At 32.4% G+C, this 19,030-nt stretch overlaps 1 protein-coding gene across 1 annotated transcript in view; it reads right to left on the bottom strand.

The window, feature by feature from the left end:
- LOC114330024 (guanylate cyclase 32E) overlaps positions 1-19,030 on the bottom strand; it is a 965,459-nt gene that overhangs the window by 61,474 nt on the left and 884,955 nt on the right. Inside the window, exons 14-15 of the mRNA XM_050647412.1 lie at positions 10,996-11,116; positions 7,213-7,404 (exon numbers count right to left, since the gene is read on the bottom strand). Of these exons, the coding sequence (XP_050503369.1) occupies positions 7,213-7,404; positions 10,996-11,116 (313 nt within the window). The remainder of the gene's footprint in view (positions 1-7,212; positions 7,405-10,995; positions 11,117-19,030) is intronic.

Below are 19,030 nucleotides of genomic sequence, written 5' to 3'. Positions count from 1 at the left end.
AAAAATGTTGTATGTGGTGTACCACAAGGTTCAGTATTGGGTCCTCTACTTTTCCTTATCTTTATTAATGACAACACTAGTTTAAAAATCGATGGAAAATTTTTCTTTTTTCTGACGATACCTGTATCACTTGGAGCAACTCAAATATCGCAACTCTTTATGCTACTATAACTTCTGATCTACTCACAATAAAATCCTGGTCCGATTATAATTTACTCTCTTTTAACGTTGATAAAACAGTAGCATTATCCTATAAAGGAGGACCTCTTCAACCCTTACCTCTTCATAACAGCCAGATCAGTATCGTTGATTCTGTAAAGTTTCTTGGTATTTTTTCAGATAGCAACCTTAAATGGTCCCTTCATATCGATGTGTTAAGCAAGAAACTATCCTCAGCTTGCTTTGCAATAAGATCTGTTTCGAAGAAAATGAATTTGGCCTCTTCCAAAATAACATATTTTTCTTTGTTTGAGTCCCATATTCGATATGGTCTTCTTTTTTGGGGTTCTGGTACAGCCGCCCAATCCGATGTTATTTTTAAATTAAAATAAAGAGCAATAAGATATCTGCTTGGCCTCAGAAGAACAACACATTGCAGAAGCTACTTCAAAGATCACAGGATTCTAACACTACCTTCTTTATATATTTTAGAAACTGTTTTCTTAATTCGTAAACATCTACATGTCTTTCCAGCAAGACCTAGACATAACTATTCCACCAGAAATTAGATCTTTGACATCTATTTACCGATCCCGTCCAGTGAGTTAGTAAAGAAATCTGTGTTATATTCAACAAAAAAACTATACAACCATCTCCCTCTACAACTTAAATCTGTAACATCTTTCCCCAAGTTCCGTAACATGGCAAAAGCCTATTTATCTGAAAGACCATATTATCCAATAGCAGACTTTCTTAACCAATAACTAAGAAATTACAGCATTCTTATCTATAAGTAGAATCTTAATATATACAGGGTGTCCCGGAAAATAGTGCGTTCCTTAAAGGTATAGGTAGAAGGCACCATGTAGAACAAAAAACTCTTATAACATTTTTTTCTAAATGCAACCGTTTGACCAAAAAATTAAAATGTATTTTGGTATCCAAATTTAAATCTGACAACTATGTGCGGTACGCAAATTTAGGCATAGACAGTCCCCATGTAAATAGATAGAAGATGATAGTAAACAGATAGTTTTAAAGAATCCTGTTTAGTGTCAATGCCGAAAATGTTTTCGAATAGTGAGTGTATTACCTATTATGTTATTACTTATGAATGGTGTTTGTGAAAGGTTACTTGAAACATCTATTCGGTATATTAATTATTTTCAAGTAAGTACAACTTAGTTATTTCAGTTCACAAGTAAACAAATTACTGAGACATTATCTGGTGTATTTAAGTTCCACTGTAAACTATTAAAACTATGTACCGTAAGATGGGGCTACTTTAATCCCCGGGGGCTACTTTAATCATAACTTCCCGCCTAAAATGTATTTCATTTCAATCGAAACTGATCGAATATTTCTCTGTAATTTTTATACGTGGCAACAGTGGAATGTTATTGTTAACCATTGTGAGTCGTGTTTCACGTGTTCTCTGGCAAATATACATACATGTAAGTATTATTGTAAGAAACAATAATTTGTGCATATTTTAGCACCAAAATTACTTCTATGGTAAGCTATAGGCATGTTATTTAGGTAACAAAATCATTTCGTTATGTTAATATAGGTACTTTCATGATGTAGGTTTAACCTCAAATTTTAACGTACTGTATTTTACCATGTTCTTATTTTTAATATTGTGTCGCGGGGTAACTTTGATCGGAGAGGTGGGGCTTCTTTAATCGGTGATCAAAGTAACCCCAGCGTATAAAATAGTCTACTAGTGTACATTTTCTTTTTCAGAAATATGGTGCGTACGTACACAAAACGTCTTGGCAGTAGGCCTTACAAAAATTACGATGAAGAAACGGTAGAACGAGCACTTAATGACATCGTTACTGGAAGTCTTACCTTAAGAGGAGCTTCAGCAACGTATAAAATTCCGTTTGGAACACTTCGTAACAAATTCAAAGGGGCACATATTAAAAATCCAGGAGCTCAGCCGGTTTTCAGTCATGTTGAAGAAAAAGCTATTTTAGCAGCAGCGGCTAAGTGTGCAGATTGGGGTTTTCCGCAAACTTTACTCGATATAAGAATGATGGCCAAATGTTATTTGGAACGTCAAGGAAGGGTGGTCAATAAGTTTGTCAATAACATGCCGGGAAAAGATTGGGCCCTTAGTCTATTAATACGACACAAAAATTCATTTGGCCAACGTTTATCCACAAACATTAAACAAGTACGAAGTAAAATTTCCAGAGAAACGATTGAGGCTTATTTTGCAAACTTATCAGATACTTTAAAAGATGTACCACCTGAAAACATATTTAATTATGATGAGTCCAATGTATCTGACGACCCAGGAAAGAAATGGGGAATATACAGACGAGGGGTAAAATACCCCGAAAAAATATGTAATCATTCCAAGACGGCAACTAGTATAATGATTTGTGGTTCTGCTAGTGGAATACTGTTACCTCCTTACATTATCTATAAAAGTACCCATCTTTACGACACGTGGAAAGAAAATGGTCCTGTTGGAGCACCTTGTTGCGATCAACCATGTTGTTCGAGAGGCAGTAGATACAATAGAACATTTAGCGGTTGGATAGATACAGTCACTTTTCGCGACTGGTTTATGACTTCCTTTTTACCGCATGCCAAAAGATTACAAGGCAGAAAAGTACTCTTAGGAGATAACCTTTCTTCACACCTAGATGGGGATGTAATAAAAACATGCAATGAGAACAACATCAGTTTCGTTTGCTTAGTGCCAAATTCGACTCATCTGTGCCAACCCCTAGATGTCGGATTTTTTAGACCCATGAAGAGCGCATGGCGTGCTACACTAACAACTTGGAAACTACAAAATTTACGTCTAACTACTGTGCCTAAAGATCGTTTTCCTATCCTTTTAAGACAGTGTTTAGATCAGATGGATAAATCAAAGTTTCAACCATCCAAACACAGGTCAAGTGAGCCACGTCCAGGTGATAAAGAAGAATCTGCGGTACGGCGAAATTTAATAAACAGTTTTGCTGCTACAGGTATATATCCCCTTAATAAATGTGAAGTATTAAATAAATTACCTTCAAATGAAAACGACGGTGAAATTGTGCAAAATGTAGAAAGTGTTCTAACGAATTTTCTAAAAGAAAAAAGGTTTGGCAATAACGACAACAATACGTCCAAACCGCTAAGAAAGAAACGATTAAATGTTTATCCGGGTAAGAGCATAGCCACAATTGAGAGCAGTGATAGTGAAAATTCTAGCATTCACGACGCACAAGAGTCCGATCATGACAAACTAGAATCTGAAACTGATGAATTAATTTCTGATGAGAAAGAGACTGGTAGTACAAAACATCATGGAAAGAACGAAAGTTCAAATATATCAAATGATATTGGTGAATGTTCTGGTATGGGACCAATAAAAAACTCTCCTTTTATAAAACCTAGTGTTGATAATCTCGAAAAAGATTGTTTCGTTGTGGTGCAGTTTATTTATGACAAACAGTTAAAAACTGAGAAAATTAAAAAATTTGTAGCTCAAATATTGGAAGCAGATAAAGCAAAACAGTCATATCTTATAAATTGTATGAGGCCATATGGTGAAAAAAATACTACTTTTATTTTTCCACATGTTAATGATATTTGTGAAGTACCCTTACATAATATCATTTTAAAATTGAGTCAGCCTATAATACACAGAGGTCGACATACTTTTGCAAATTCTGTCTTTGATTAGTTTTCTGTGTAAAAACTTTCGTGTTTAATTAAAGCCTTGAAGAAATGTTAAATTTTTGTATATATTTAATACCTAGCCTTGAATTTTCACCTATTTTTGTTTATAATTATCAGCAAACATAACAACACTTTTTCTAATATTTTGTTTTTGAATTTTAGGGGTTACAATATAAATATCAGGTAAATTGTATGTGTGATCAAAGTAACCCCACTTGAAGTGTAACTTTGATCAGGCATTTATCTTTTTTTTTCTATTAAAATATTTTATTTTTTGAGAATATTTTTATATAGTGTAATAGCTAAGTAAAAACCGATTTAAATATATTTTTTTCAAAAAGCAAATCATAACTTTATGATTGCTAGGTGCGATGAAAGATTAATTTTGATCAAAGTAACCCCATCTTACGGTAATTCAGTTAAAGCCCTCAGCAATACTCAGCATTCAACCCATTTAAACCTTACTAAAAATACATAATACTAGTTTAGTTAAAAGATGTGTTTTTATGTTAAAAGATGTGTAATTCGTTTAAAATTATGCAATAGGTATTTCAATACATTTCAAAAGAAAATAATTTTAGTAAACAAATAGTAAATACATAAGTAGTATTACCTACTATTAGGTTGGATTATTTTAAATACTGTTAATCACAATCACAAACGAGTTCTTATTATGTTATTATGCCGTAGTGCGTACGATGTTGCCAGTTTATTAAAATTTCCAAACATTAAAATACAGGTATATGGAAAACAATGTTAACTTTTTTTTGGAAACGCTTAACTTTAGAAAAAAATGGTATAGGACTTTTTTGTTCCAAATTGTGTATTCTCTCCATACCTTAAAGGAACGCACTATTTTCCGGGACACCCTGTATTTGAGTGTCATATGCAGCAGCTTAACTTATTAACTTATTAAATTTCTTAAGGTAGATTAAGCAATTTCCAAATTTTTTTTTTAATTTTGCAATAGATTGTTATTACTTATTTTTATTTCGCTTTATTATGTTTTATTTATATTGACGATTTATATAATTTTAGTAAATTGTGTTTGTTATTGTTCTTATTTATGTTTCTTGTAAGCTTTGTCTATAAAATTGTTAAATATTTCATGACAATAAAGCATATTTCTAATTCTAATTCTAAAAGGTTGTCAAAACCAAACTTTCAATATATGTAATGGGTTACCACGACGACGATATTGGTTTCAATGACGACGATTCAAAACCATTGTAACTGTCTACTGATCTGACTTTTAAATATTATATGTCAACATAATTTTATTTCATCGAATTATCAGTAGTAATTACACAAGAGCTCTAAAATGCTATATTAATTTTAGAGATCGAGTGCAATTTTTTGCGATTATGTCATGAATAAAACTGTTCAAAACCAAAATTTTATTGTAATTTATTTATGTAAGTACAAATTAGTACAATTAAACACAGAGTTGTTATAAATATTTGACGGTTGAAAGTCATAACTTTTATAATGTTTAAAACGTTAATTGTCATTAATGTCACTGAATGTATTTTTTTCATAGCAACGGAGGGTACCTGATGTAATATACTTGACGACGGGAAATTATAAAAAATTATCGGGTATAATATCACAAGAGAGTGAGAATAAATTGAAAATAATGTGACAGTTTTTCGAAAATTTGTTTTCTGGCAATAGACAAGAGAGCCCGCAGGGCTCGAGTGGCTATTGCCCAATGACAACAAATTTGAGTTAAAATGAAGCATTATTTCCTTATTTATTCTTACTGTCGTGAGATATTTGTAAGATTATTTTTTAATACGTATATTATGGAGATTTTCTTAAATGTGACAATTGTCAAAACTAGGAAACTGGTTGCCATTAAACAGAAAAAATCTACTTAAAAGAATTCTGTCGGTAATTTTCTACAGTCAATAATTCTCAGTATAATTTTAATCTGATTGGACAGAATTAAACACGTGATCAAATATCTTACTATACGATTGGAAGTTAAAATCATTAAAAAATAATCAGTTTAATTTTTATTTCTGTAGCTTTCTATGGGTCAGAATCTCCTATGAATGAAATAATCGCGCTAATTTCATTAAAACATGAACACAATAAGATAAATTTGAAATAAATTAGTAAATAATATCTAAATATTAGTTTATTGCATGTATTAAAATATATTATAATGCGTGCGTGAAAGTGGCTCTTTTAGCACGGCCGTAGAAAAATAAATTTTATCTACTGTACCTATGTCATATTATGTATAAGTTTTTAGTTTGTGAAAACTGTCATTATAGATAGCAGTGCGTGAAGGATTTAAAGTGTGCGTGAACTAACAATGTATTTTAAATGGGACTTACTTTTTCGCACTGTTTGTAACTTTCGAGTTGTCATGGTGACAATCCTTAAGTTTCACGTTGTTATGGTGATGACAATATGAGCAATGAATTACAACAAAAGTTTTGACAGTTTTGTGGTTTGAAAGTAATTAGAATTTTTAAATGTCAAAGTTCCAAAAATTGTAGAATAGGAATGAATTCCAGTGACGAAGAGTTACAGCTTTGTTTATTTGTTTATCGTAGATAAAATATTGTATGAAACTGTGCGTGAAGTACTTTTTGCGAACTTACGCGATTTATAGCACTCGCTCCGTTGTCGCTCGTGCTCTAAAAATTGTGTGCGTTCGCAAAAAGCATACTTCACGAAATGTTTCATAAATAACTATTTTTATTGTTAAACAAAGCTATAAACAAATAGTGTTTCCCGCTTCCAATGCCTGCGTTTTAATGTTGCATGCCTACTCGTTCGATTTTAAATGAGAGATGCTTTGAGAACATCACTTAAGCACTATGCGTTTATAACTTTGTTTAACAATAAAAAAAATTTAGCAATGCAAATAACCAAAACCGAGAGAATTTGACTTGAACTTTCAAATGCGGTAAGCAAAATTGTTATTTTATTTTTTTAAAAGTTGTTCGGGTTCAAAAATTGCAATTTTTCTATTTTTTGAAAGTTCAACCGTGTTTATCTCGAAAACTTTGCATCCTACGACGAAACTGGTAGGAACAATTTTTGCTTAAAATGACCAAAAAAATACAAAAAATGTTTTGTTTTACGAAAAATCGCTGTTATGTAATTCTGCAAGTTCTTTGTTTATAACAATCTTATCGACATCCGGGTCTACTGTTACCCAAAGAATACGTGTTCTACGGGTCAAAATACATAAAAAAACTTGGGTAAGTCAATCTGAATAAAGCAGGCAGTTGTACCCCCCTGGCGACAGGACTGTAATTGCCAAAAGTCAGTTGTCAATTTACTGAAAATTGGGCCTGACTATAGGATAAAAATAGTAATGAAAAAATCGAGCGAAAAATTACTTACCATGTAGATCTAAATTTATTTTTCCCCAAGGACCTTCTCTACCAATTATTTCGTACAGTAAAATAGCAAAAGAATACACATCTCCCTTCTGTGATCCTCTTGCAGGTGGTGCAGACATTCGCAGCAATTCTGGAGCACGGTAAATATGGCGCCTTAATTGTTTTTCTTCCCAATTTGGATCATCTTGGTTTGCTATAAAATTTAAATGTATTATTAGAGATCTATTAATTTTATTGGACTTTCTGATGCGATAGTATATAAATCAAGAGAATTGAATGTAAGCTCATACATGTGTCTTATTGATTACAGTAAATCATTCGACTTTGTCAGATGGGAGAAAACGTAGAAATATTTGGAGGAAATAGCATCAAAACACCAAGTGGTATTGCTATAAACCTCTACGTAGGAAACTCAGCAATGGTGAGGGAACATTAAAAACTGTCGAATACTTTGACGGTTCTCACTCTCTTATATGGCGCTACGGTCAAAGTCAGGCCTTGGCCTCTCCCATCATCCGCCTCCAAGTTCTATGTCTCTGGCTGCTCTCCTCCTATTGTGCACCCTCAATATCTCTTTAGCATCGGTTCTCACTTCATCTATCCACCTCTTTCTTGGTCTTCCTACTGGTCGACGTCCCACCATAGTTCCGCTAACCCAAGTAGCACAATAAAAACATTATAGTTTTATTTAAGGTTTATACAGGTTTTATTCTGGTAAATAAGAACATAACGGTTTTAAAGTTACCTTGTAGATATACTGCAAAAACCTTAAAATTGTTAAGCATTTGTCACTAGTTTTAAAGTAGGTATCTAATGAGAGTATCAAATAAGACTAATTAATATTAATAGATCATTTGTCTTATTGTAGTTTTAAAATGGTTTATTCTCAGTGCACTTTAAAACTAATCAGTTTTATGAAGAACTTCCGGACTGTTTTGTTTTATTAGATTCTAGTTTGTTATCTTTTAGTTTTATTGCAATTTTAAAGATTCTCCCAATATGACTAATAAAACCTATTATTAAAACTACTTGATCTCAAGACTATTATGTCAGTAATACATATGCCTTATAACTATTTTTTTAGTTTTCTTTAAAGTTGCTTTCTTAAAAGCAAGTAGTAGGCTATATTAAAACCAAACGCTCTTAACTGAATCAATTTGGTTATCGTAAAGACTAAGCTATGCTTCTTGTTAGAAACAATAAAACTATCACTCATCTCCTCTTCTTTCTTGTCCAAAATGGTCGGCCATTTGCTTAAGAGCGAAACAGTAGTGTAGTGTGTTGTAAAAAGAGGAAGTACAGTTAGTATAGAAGAAATAAATCGCAAGTACTTATAATATAAACGAACTGGTCATTTTAAAAGAAAAATATAACACACACCACACTATGGCGCCTCAATTTTAGGTTAGATTCACAATAAAACCCATGGCATTATTGAGAGCAGCATTAAAACTAAACGGTTTTAATTGCAAGGCAAACTTGCTTTTATGTAGGATATATGCTCTTGGAAAGGTATAACATAAAACCATTTGATCTTAACATTTCTCAGTCGATAGACCAAATAGTTTTATTTGGATTTCTGCCATATTGCTTTATGGAGATACTGAAAGCCATGAACGATTACAATATAAGGCTTACATAAAAATTATAAATAAGCGACTCAAAGATATAATTTCGACTTATTTTAACATTAAAACTTTAAAATTATAGATAAAATTGTTTCTTTCGAATTAATATTTTTTGCATTTAAATTTTTTTATTATTTTTATCTTTTAATGGCCAAAAGTCAGAAATTTTAAGGCGCGTGAGTTATTTAGACCTATTTTTGTTAAAATTATCAATAAAGTGGGGTGCGCAAGTGTTTTTCTGCCTTGACAGTCGGAAATAACCAAGTACTTTTTATTATTTTATGGTTACAAATACTTATCTACCTATCATAACACACGTAAAAATTTGTTGGCTTATATGGAGTATAATATGGGTTTAAAGAATCATTTAATATGGTAAATTGTCATTAAAAGTCTCCATTTAAGAAACCTTTTCAAGTTAGCTATAAAACTGCCTGCACTTAAACTGTCTTTTAACATGGTTTTAAAAACACCTTCACAGCAGCTTTAAAACTAGTTGCTTAAGAAAACAAAGTTTTAAGGTTTTTATTTTTGGTTTTATTGACCTCTTTCAGAGTGTGCCCTTTTATGCTGAAAGCGGTTTTATTGCAAACTTACGGTTTACTTAAAAACCAAATGGTTTTAATTTTAGTTTTATTCTACAGTTTTAAAGCATCCTTAAAAGACTTAATAAATCCGTCCGGTGCTACTTGGGAAGCGTTCTACTAGGTGTTCTGTCGTTATCCATTCTTATAAGATGACCCGCTCAGATCTTTGAATTTTGCATCATTTGCTACACAGGGTTCTCTGCAATATTAGTATAACTCGTGGTTGAAGCTTATTCTCCATATACCATTGTCGTAAATGTGTCCCAGAGTCCTCCTTAATATCTTTCTTTCAAAAGTCTTACTAAAGTTTATTGTCCTTTCAGTCATGATACATGAGAAATATGCCTATTAGAGACAAGAATGTTAGCAAGCATTACCCGTTTCCGTATTTCTTCCTCCTCGCTGACATTCTCAGTTATCTTTACATCCAGGTATGTGAGCTGTTCTACTACTGTATATTATTAGCGTCGTATGTTGTTAAATTCTGCAAGTTTCGTTGGTTCCTTATTTGTATTAGGACTTTAGTTTTATTTACGTTGACGGCCAGTCCTATTTCTTTTGCATTTTCTTTAAGCTCCACATACAGTTCTGTGACGTCTCTTGTGGTTATTACCATCCTTGAGAGTTGGCAAGTTTGCAAGGCAAGGCCGTGTGATAAGCCCCATTCTGTTTAATATCTATGGAGAAGTTATTAAACGCGAAGCAATCTCATAATTTAAAGGTATCATATTAATTGGCGGCTGAAGAATCAGCAACTTAATGATACAACTCTTTTTGCTGGATCCTTTGGAAGAATTGACGGAGCTGTTATAACGAACAGAACGAGTGAGTTTGAAAGCAGAGCTGTCCATAAATGAATTAAAGATAAGGATTATTCATTTTATCAAAGATAAAACAAATAACAATCGGTCAGACATTTTTAAAATCAATGACATCAAAGTGATAAATCAATTATATGTGGAACTGGGCACCCTCATACCACATTTCGGAAAATGCATCACAGAAATAAAAAGGTCAGCCATGGCCAAACGAGCACAGACAAAGCTCAATATAGTATGAAAAAGTCACAATATCATCATAAATTCAAAGATAAGGTTTGTAAAAACAACGACCTTCTCTACGTATATAGACACATTTTAAAAGTTTTGCTGGCAAAGAGCATTACGAATGCCTGGACCGCAGAAAAATCAACTATTCTTAGACAGCTGCACTTATTTTGGTCATGCGATTCGTAGAGATGGTCTGGAGAAGCTAACACTGCAGTGAATGGTGCAGGGGCGAGTGTCCTGGGAAGATAACTAACAAGGTATGTGAACGCATTACAAACGAGGTCGGTGCTCCACTTAGCATTTGCTTCAAAATTGCAGGAAATACAGAAAGATGGAGATAGTTTAAGAAAAATCATTAAGCATCCTAGGTGGCACAATGGCTGAATCGGACGATCGGCTAGGAAGAGTTATGTAATCAAACATTAGATATTAAGATGTTAAAAAAAATAGGCGTATAGTGATAATTTTAAAACTAGGATAAAAAGTGCGATTCTATAGCATAATAATTATAATATCTTACCATTAAATTCATGAAGGCCAAAGTCGGATATTTGCAAAACCCATCGGCTGTCAATCAAGCAATTACTGGATCTCAAATTTCCATGTGATATGATTTCGCTGTCGTGAAGATATATCATTCCCTGGAAGAAAAATATTAAATTTTTAATTATAAGTGTATAGAAACGAATATGTAAATCTGTTTAACTGACACTAGTGCGGCAGATTTGTTCAAATAATATAAGAATTGTGTATTTAACGATAGAAGCGTATAATTTGGACCACATATACTCCACATATAAAGGTTCAAATTTAGATATGAGGCCATCTCAGATTTTGCCTTCTACAAAAATGGCGGGTATTTAAAATGGCGAGTGTACATATGTAATTAATAGCACGATAACTTTTGAACGAAAAGTCCGATTTCAACCGAATTTGGTATAGGGGTCTTTTTTTATGTAAAAGATCTTGAATTGAAAGAATCGGTTTACCAGAAGTTTTGTTTTTCTGGTTTTTAATGTAATAATATGTTTTTTTTTAATTCTTTCACCCTGTATCTATTAATTTTTCAAAAAGGTAATATCGCCATTGAAAAGAGCGTAAAAATTTTTTTAAAAGAATAGTTATAACCTTTTAATTGGGTTAGTTACCATTTTTTTAATAAATGAATAACGTATCTTCACGTGTACACTATGTGCGGCAGATTCTTGCAAATATTATATAATCCAGGGCGCATCTGTTTTGAGATATACGTTGAGAGGTGACTCAAAATTTTTTGCAGAAATTGCTTGAAAATAACTCAAATAATAACATTTAAGTTATCCTCCCACTTAAAATGGTCCGGAACATTGTTTAAATAATCAAAATGTCAAAATATGAAGGAAAAATTTTATTTTTTATTGTTTTTTTGATTATAACTTTAAAACTATTCATTTCTGAGAAAAATTGTACTAAAATAAAAGTTGCGTAATTAAATTTCCTAAAAAATAGAATCAGTTAAAAATTTAAAAAAATAGTCACCCTTGTTGCAAAATAGCAATAATTGCGAAAAAACCATAAGTATTCGCATTTTACGTTTTTCTACCATTTATGCTACACATAGGACCTTCATATTTTACCCAGAAAAGCTTTATGACATAGTGAAACAACACTGTAAATTTCATTAAGATCGGTTTAATAAATTTTGCAAAATAAATTTGGCAATCCAGCTTTCGCAAAAAAAATCATTTTTTAAAAATGTTGCAGGACTGAAAATAAAGCAGATAGCAAGTTGATTTTTTTTGCTTATAGAAGTGTACGGTACCTTTCATTTGCAATGTGCAAAATTAAAATATATTAGTTACCACGGCGTCAGGAAATTTTTTAAATAAACATTAATTCTTGGTGCTACGCGCAGGACAGCGGTGTTCCATTCACACAAGTTGATTTCCACCAAAATTTCTTCCAATCTTTATCTAATATATTATTTTCTTACTCTATATTTTGTTGTATTTTAATATTTTAATTCCACAAAAATCAAACTAATTTTATTATTATTTGTGAAATATTGTTTAAACAATTGAATATGTTTAAAAATAATAAAATTTTATTCTCTAAGTTAAAATATATGAACAAAGAAAGTTTTTGCTAAAAAAAAGTGTTATTTCAAAGGATATAGTATGTGTTTTTATTTAGCAATAAACAAATTTATTTATTTATATCGAAATGTAATAAAAATTAAAATGTATCAATCATTATCAAAGGTCATTGGAATGCCCAACCAGAGCAAACTATCTGCTGTCCTGCGCGTAGCACCAATAATTAATATTTATTTAAAAACATGTCTGACGCCGTGGTAGTTAATCGATTTTAATTTTGCAAATTGCAAATGAAAGGTACGGTACAGTTCTATACCCAAAAAAATTCAACTTGCTATCTGCTTTATTTTCAGTCCTGTAACATTTTGAAAAAATGAATTTTTTTTGCGAAAGCTGGATTTCAAAATTTATTTTGCAAAATCTATTGAACCGATCTTAATGAAATTTACAGTATTGTTTTACTGTATCATAAAGTTTTTTGGGTGAAATATGAAGGTCCTAAGTGTATCATAAATGGTTGAAAAACGTAAAATGCGAATACTTGTACAACTTTTCTCGGAAATGAATACTTTTAAAGTTATAATCAAAAAACAAAGAAAAAAATCGAATTTTTCCTTATATGTTTGATATCTTGATTATTTAAACAGTGTTCTGGACCATTTTGAGTGGGAGGATAACTCAAATATTATTATTGATTGTGATGCCACCTACATCGGCAGAACTTACAGATCCCTTTCTACCCGATCTGCTGAACACAGCAAGAGAGATACCACTTCTGCCTTTTCACACCATTTAAAAGTCAATAAACATGAACTTAAGATTCCTGAAGGTGTCCAGTTGATACACAATATTCAACAAAAAAATACACTCCGTTTAGACTTATACGAAGATTTGGAGATTGGCAAGGACATGAAGAAGAGTCCCAACTGTGTCAATAGACAAACATCCCTTAACCGCAAACTTTGTCCCCATTCACCGCCAATTATTCTCATAATTCCTATTTTTCAACTTCCTCTTTTTATCCTATTCTTTCTCTTTCAACTTTTTCTCCCTTCTTTTTCAAAATTTCCTCTATCCTTCACTGTTTCAAACTCCTTTACCCGACTAACATTATTAACTACTGAACCCTATTAACCATCACCTCATTAATTCACCCTACTATCTTTTTACTTCTTTTTCATTTCATTACTTCGTTCAGTTTAATTCCACACCTCATCTTTTCTTTCTCCCTTTCTTTCCCTTAAAATTCTTGTCTTTATACCCTACACCACAGGCCTCTACTTTTTGTCTTTGACTTTTCCAAGAAAATTTTTACCTCTCCAACTAACATCACATCACTTAATTTCAGTTCTCACATTCAGATCCATTATCATTACAATTAAATTATATCAATATTCTTTTTCTTACTTTGGTTTTATTTTATTCAGTACACTTTCAATATTATTTTCATTTTAATTTCATTCGTGTATCAACTGGACTTAACAGCTATAATCATACTTTTCTTTATATCTAACTTCACATACCCTCACTTTGTCACAAGAATTCTCTCAAAACTTTTGAAATAAAATTAAAAAATAAAACATCTCATAATAATTACAATTCTTTTTCATTCACATATTACACACTTTTAATTATTTGACTGTATCCTAACTCAAATCCATTATTTACAAAAATTTGCATTTATTTTTTTAAATAACAATATTTTCCTTTTACATATACAACCACCAATACAATATATATTAGATTAAATTGCCTACCAATTTATTCATTTTGTACAATAACATTCCAACTAATACTGATTCTTTCTCTTCTCTCACCTTCATCTATTTTTATCTTTTTATCATTATTGACAGCAGCTCAACTTTCTTTCTATCAATTTGATCAATCTAATGTTATGGTATACAGTCAATATAAATAATCTTATATTCTAAATTAATTTTGTATATCACAAGTTCTTTTCAATAACCAATAGATTTAAAATGTTAGACATTTTCAGATATTAAAATTTTTATCATTTGTTGTGGGTCATGACCTTTTGGTTAATTAACTTTAAAATCGACTACCTTTTTCTCTACTGTCAATGTCACTTCAAACAGTTCCATACACACTAGTGTCACTTTATAGTCAAAGTTGGCCTAAGATGGTTGATTGAGGTTTTGGTAGGGTTTCACCATGTTCCCATAGGCAATATCCTGTAACATCGGCGTTTAGCCTGTTGAATATTATTTTTAAATAATGTAAATTGAATTTTAAATTCAACCATTGTTTGGTTCTGGGGCTATTTAGCAAGTATGCACGTAAGTAATCTAACCACATTTTTAGCTTTTTAAAAAATTTCAACCATCTTTCAATTCTAATAGTGGGATTACTTATTTTATTGTAGATTCACTGATGATGGACCGATAGGTCTGAAAACGTTCTGAATTGGATATATTTTATTCAATCCATTGGGATTTTTAAGTTTTAATAAATATACCAATTTACATAGAAGTGGTTTTACTTCTTGTTAGAGTTTTTTAACTATATGGTATACAGCCAACCTAGGGAACTTCCCTTTTAGATTATTATTTGAGTTATCTTCAAGCAATTTCTGCAAAAAAATTTGAACCACCTCTCAACGTCCAAATGTACTAATATTTTTACAGATGCGCCATGGTCTAATAAGAATTATTGTGCATTTAACGGTAGAAGCATATTATATAATTTTTATCGCATATACTACACCTGAAAAGGTTCAAATTCATATATGAGGTCATCTCAGATTTTGCCTTTTACCAAAATGCCGGGCATTCAAAATGGCGACTAGACACATGTGCCTAATAGCACGATAACTTTTAAACGAATAACATCTCAACAAAATTTGGCATTATAGGTTCTTTTTCGATTTATAAGATCGAGGTCGTACCTTAAGAATCGGTTTACCAGAAGTTGTGTTTTTGCTGTTTTTTATGTAAAAATATGTTTTTTTATGTAAAGGTAACCCCGCCATTGAAAAGAGCGTAAACATATCTTTAGGAAATATTTTGACCTTTTTAGTTTTGTTAATTACCATTTAATAAATGCATAACGTATCTTTCCATTATTCTTATTTACATATAAGAGCAAATTTTTCTACAAATTTTTCACATTTTAAAGTACCTAAGTCTTAGGGCCGGTTGTTCGAACGCTAATCAACAATGATCATTATCAAATAATTAATTACTGTTAATGTCAACTTTAAAAACATAATTAATTACAATTCTGAGACTATAATCAATTAATATAACAATAAATATTAACATAATTAATAATAAATCTCATAATTGTAATTAATTATGTTTTCAGCAACCCAAACAAAGTTGACATTGACAGTTTTGGTAACAGTAATTAAATATTTGATAATGGTAGGGGAGCCCAAGCGGGGATTTTTGCAGTCACTCGAGCGCGTCAGATTAGCATATGGTGAGAAACCTGGTACCCTGCAGATGTACCTCTACTATATATTGGCTCTTAACACAGGGGAGTTCGTTAAGGGGGGCCCGAAAAAAAAATCTACCCTTAAAAAAAACTCGAAATCGTCAGATTAAGATAAGGTAGGTTAAGTACATGCAAAAGAGTGTATATTTCAAAAATCTGACGATTTGAGCCGGGCGTACGGAAATGGGCGAGTCCCAAAGTTTCACAAGGAAAAAGCGAATATTTCGGGAAATGAATGACAGATCGAAAAACTAAAAAATATATGCTCAATATTTTTTAAAAATCTATCGAATGATACCAAACACGACTTCTCACAAAGAGGGGTGGGGGGTAAATTTAACATTTTAAATACGAATCCCGCGATATTTCGCGAAATGAACATCAGATCAAAAAACTGTAAAATACACTTAATCAATATTTTTGAAAAATCTGTCGAAAGGCACCAAACACGATCCCCCATGGATGTGGGGTGGGGGGTTACTTTAAAATTTTAAATAGGAACCCTCATTTTTTATTGCAGATTTGGATTCCTTACGTAAAAATAAGTAACTTTTATTCGAAACATTTTTTCGAATTATGGATAGATGTCGTTATAATCGGAAAAAACTATTGTTGGAAATGAAAAATTAAATTAAAAAATGGCAAGCGCCTACTAAAATGGAAAACTTTACTTAACTTTTTTTGGTTTTAGAGCCTACTCTTTACAACCCAATAGGCCCCCAAAGCGCTCGAGTGACTGCACATTTAGCATACTTTGCTCCCCTACCATAATGATCATTGTTGATTAGCGTTCGAACAACCGGCCCTAAGTGTCTAAGTTGGGTAAATATGCATTGGAAATTATAATTTTTTATGGTTCGATGGGAAAGCCCATAATAATTACTAGGAAGGGGATTAGTACTGCAACTTACCCAGACGTTAAATGGCGTTAAAAGTAGAAGTTGCATAATATTTTACTGTCAGGGTTCAAGACGCAGTTTTCTGCGACAGCGGTATTAAAAGTAGTAATTTAATTTAATACATCTATTCATTACTCTCTAATTATTACAACATAGCGGAGTGAGAGATACAATGTATAAAGATAAAATTCAAAGCAATAATGTCATTTGAAACAAATATCGCCACAAGCACAAAGCACCTTTTTTTCCAGCCCCAATCCACTGGTGACGGGAGCACTGGGGCTGCGACCATCATTTGGGCCCAGCAGTAAATAGCCTGGTAAATAGCTCTCTTTTTTGGGACAGCCTTTATAGTCAATAATAAAGTCAAGCATTTGGTTATAGATTTTAAGCCGATTAATCCACGAATGAGCTGCTTAAGGATCAGGGGCAAGTTCTTTAATATAAGTCTTATTAATGTACATGCCCCAACAGAGGACAAGGAAGACGAAGAAAAAGACGAATTCTATGATGAATTAGAAAGAGCATATGACAGTTGTCCCAGAAGTGACATTAAAATAGTAATCGGTGATCTGAATGCAAAAATCGGAAGGGAAGATATATATCTACCGCACATCGGTAAATATAGTCTCCATAATAATACCAATTCGAATGGACACCGAGCAGTCACCTTCGCAGCCGCAAAGAACATGATCGTAGGAAGCACATGTTTTCTACACAATAAAATACATATGGGAACTTGGACCTCGCCCGATGGATTAACGAACAACCAAATTGATCATATGCTCATAGATGCTAGACATTTCTCAAACTTGATGGATGTCCGGACCTATCGAGGCGCCAATATTGATTCAAATCACTTTCTAATTGGCACAAGAATTCGAGCTAGAATCTCAAACGCGAAGAAGGAGAGAAGTACCAAAACAACGCGCCTTAATATTGAACTCCTCAAAAATCCGCAAACGGTAGAAAGGTTTCAAAACTATATCGAAACTAACTGCATAATTAATGAGAATCTAACAATCAGCGAACAATGGGAAATGTGTAAAAATAATATTAAAGACGCAGCAAATAATATTCTAGGGCCAGAGAAATCACCATCACGCAATGACTGGTTCGATGCTGAGTGTGAGGACATTACAAGAAGAAAGAACGATGCATATAAACAGATGCAGCACAGGAAAACCCGAGAAAAACAACAAAAATATAAAGACCTTAGAAGAGAAGAGAAGTGCATTCATAGAAGAAAAAAGAGAACTTATGAAAATAGAATACTAGAAGAACTTGAGGCATTAAAACAGGAAAATCAAACAAGAAAATTCTATAAAACTCTGAATAATGCAAGAAAGGAATTCAAACCAAGGCTAAGACTATGTAAGGATAAGGAGGGGCACATACTCAATACAAAAGAAGAAATATTGAAAAGGTGGGTGGAACACTATAAAGAACTACTTACCATCGAAGTAGAAGATCCAAATCAACCGAACCCAAGAGCAACCAACAATACACCATTAGAGCCTCCATCAATTCAAGAAGTACGGGATGTAATAAAACACCTAAGAAATAATAAATCTCCAGGAAGTGATGGTATATCCGCGGAACTTATTAAATATGGAGGTGCTACCCTGACTAATCAAATATATAAAATAATACTAAGAGCCTGGAATGAGGAACAAATCCCGGAAGAGTGGTGTCTTGGAATCGCTTGCCCGCTACACAAAAAGGTTGATCAATTGGAATGTAGAAACTATAGGGGAATAACCCTCCTTAATACAGCTTACAAAATATTTTCGAGCATCTTATATGGTCGCTAAGTGCATATTCAGAGGAGCTTCTTGGAGAATATCAAAGTGGTTTTAGGCCTGGTCGATCAACAACAGACCATATCTTTGTGCTAAGACAAATACTGGAAAAAACCAATGAATTCAATATCGACACATACCATCTTTTCGTAGATTTTAAATCGGCCTATGATAGTGTCCTAAGAAATAAATTGTATGAAGCCATGTTAAGGCTACAATGCGTAAAGTCGTTTGCAAATTCGAAATACAGGGCGAACAATCACAGGCGTTTGAAACGAATATTGGGCTGCGACAGGGAGATGCGCTGGCGTGTCTCCTCTTCA

The sequence above is a fragment of the Diabrotica virgifera genome, chromosome 1, assembly GCF_917563875.1.
Source record: "Diabrotica virgifera virgifera chromosome 1, PGI_DIABVI_V3a".
NCBI classification, from domain to species: domain Eukaryota; kingdom Metazoa; phylum Arthropoda; class Insecta; order Coleoptera; family Chrysomelidae; genus Diabrotica; species Diabrotica virgifera.
Note: the sequence above shows the minus strand (reverse complement) of the source record. Positions and strands in the feature narration are given on the sequence as shown.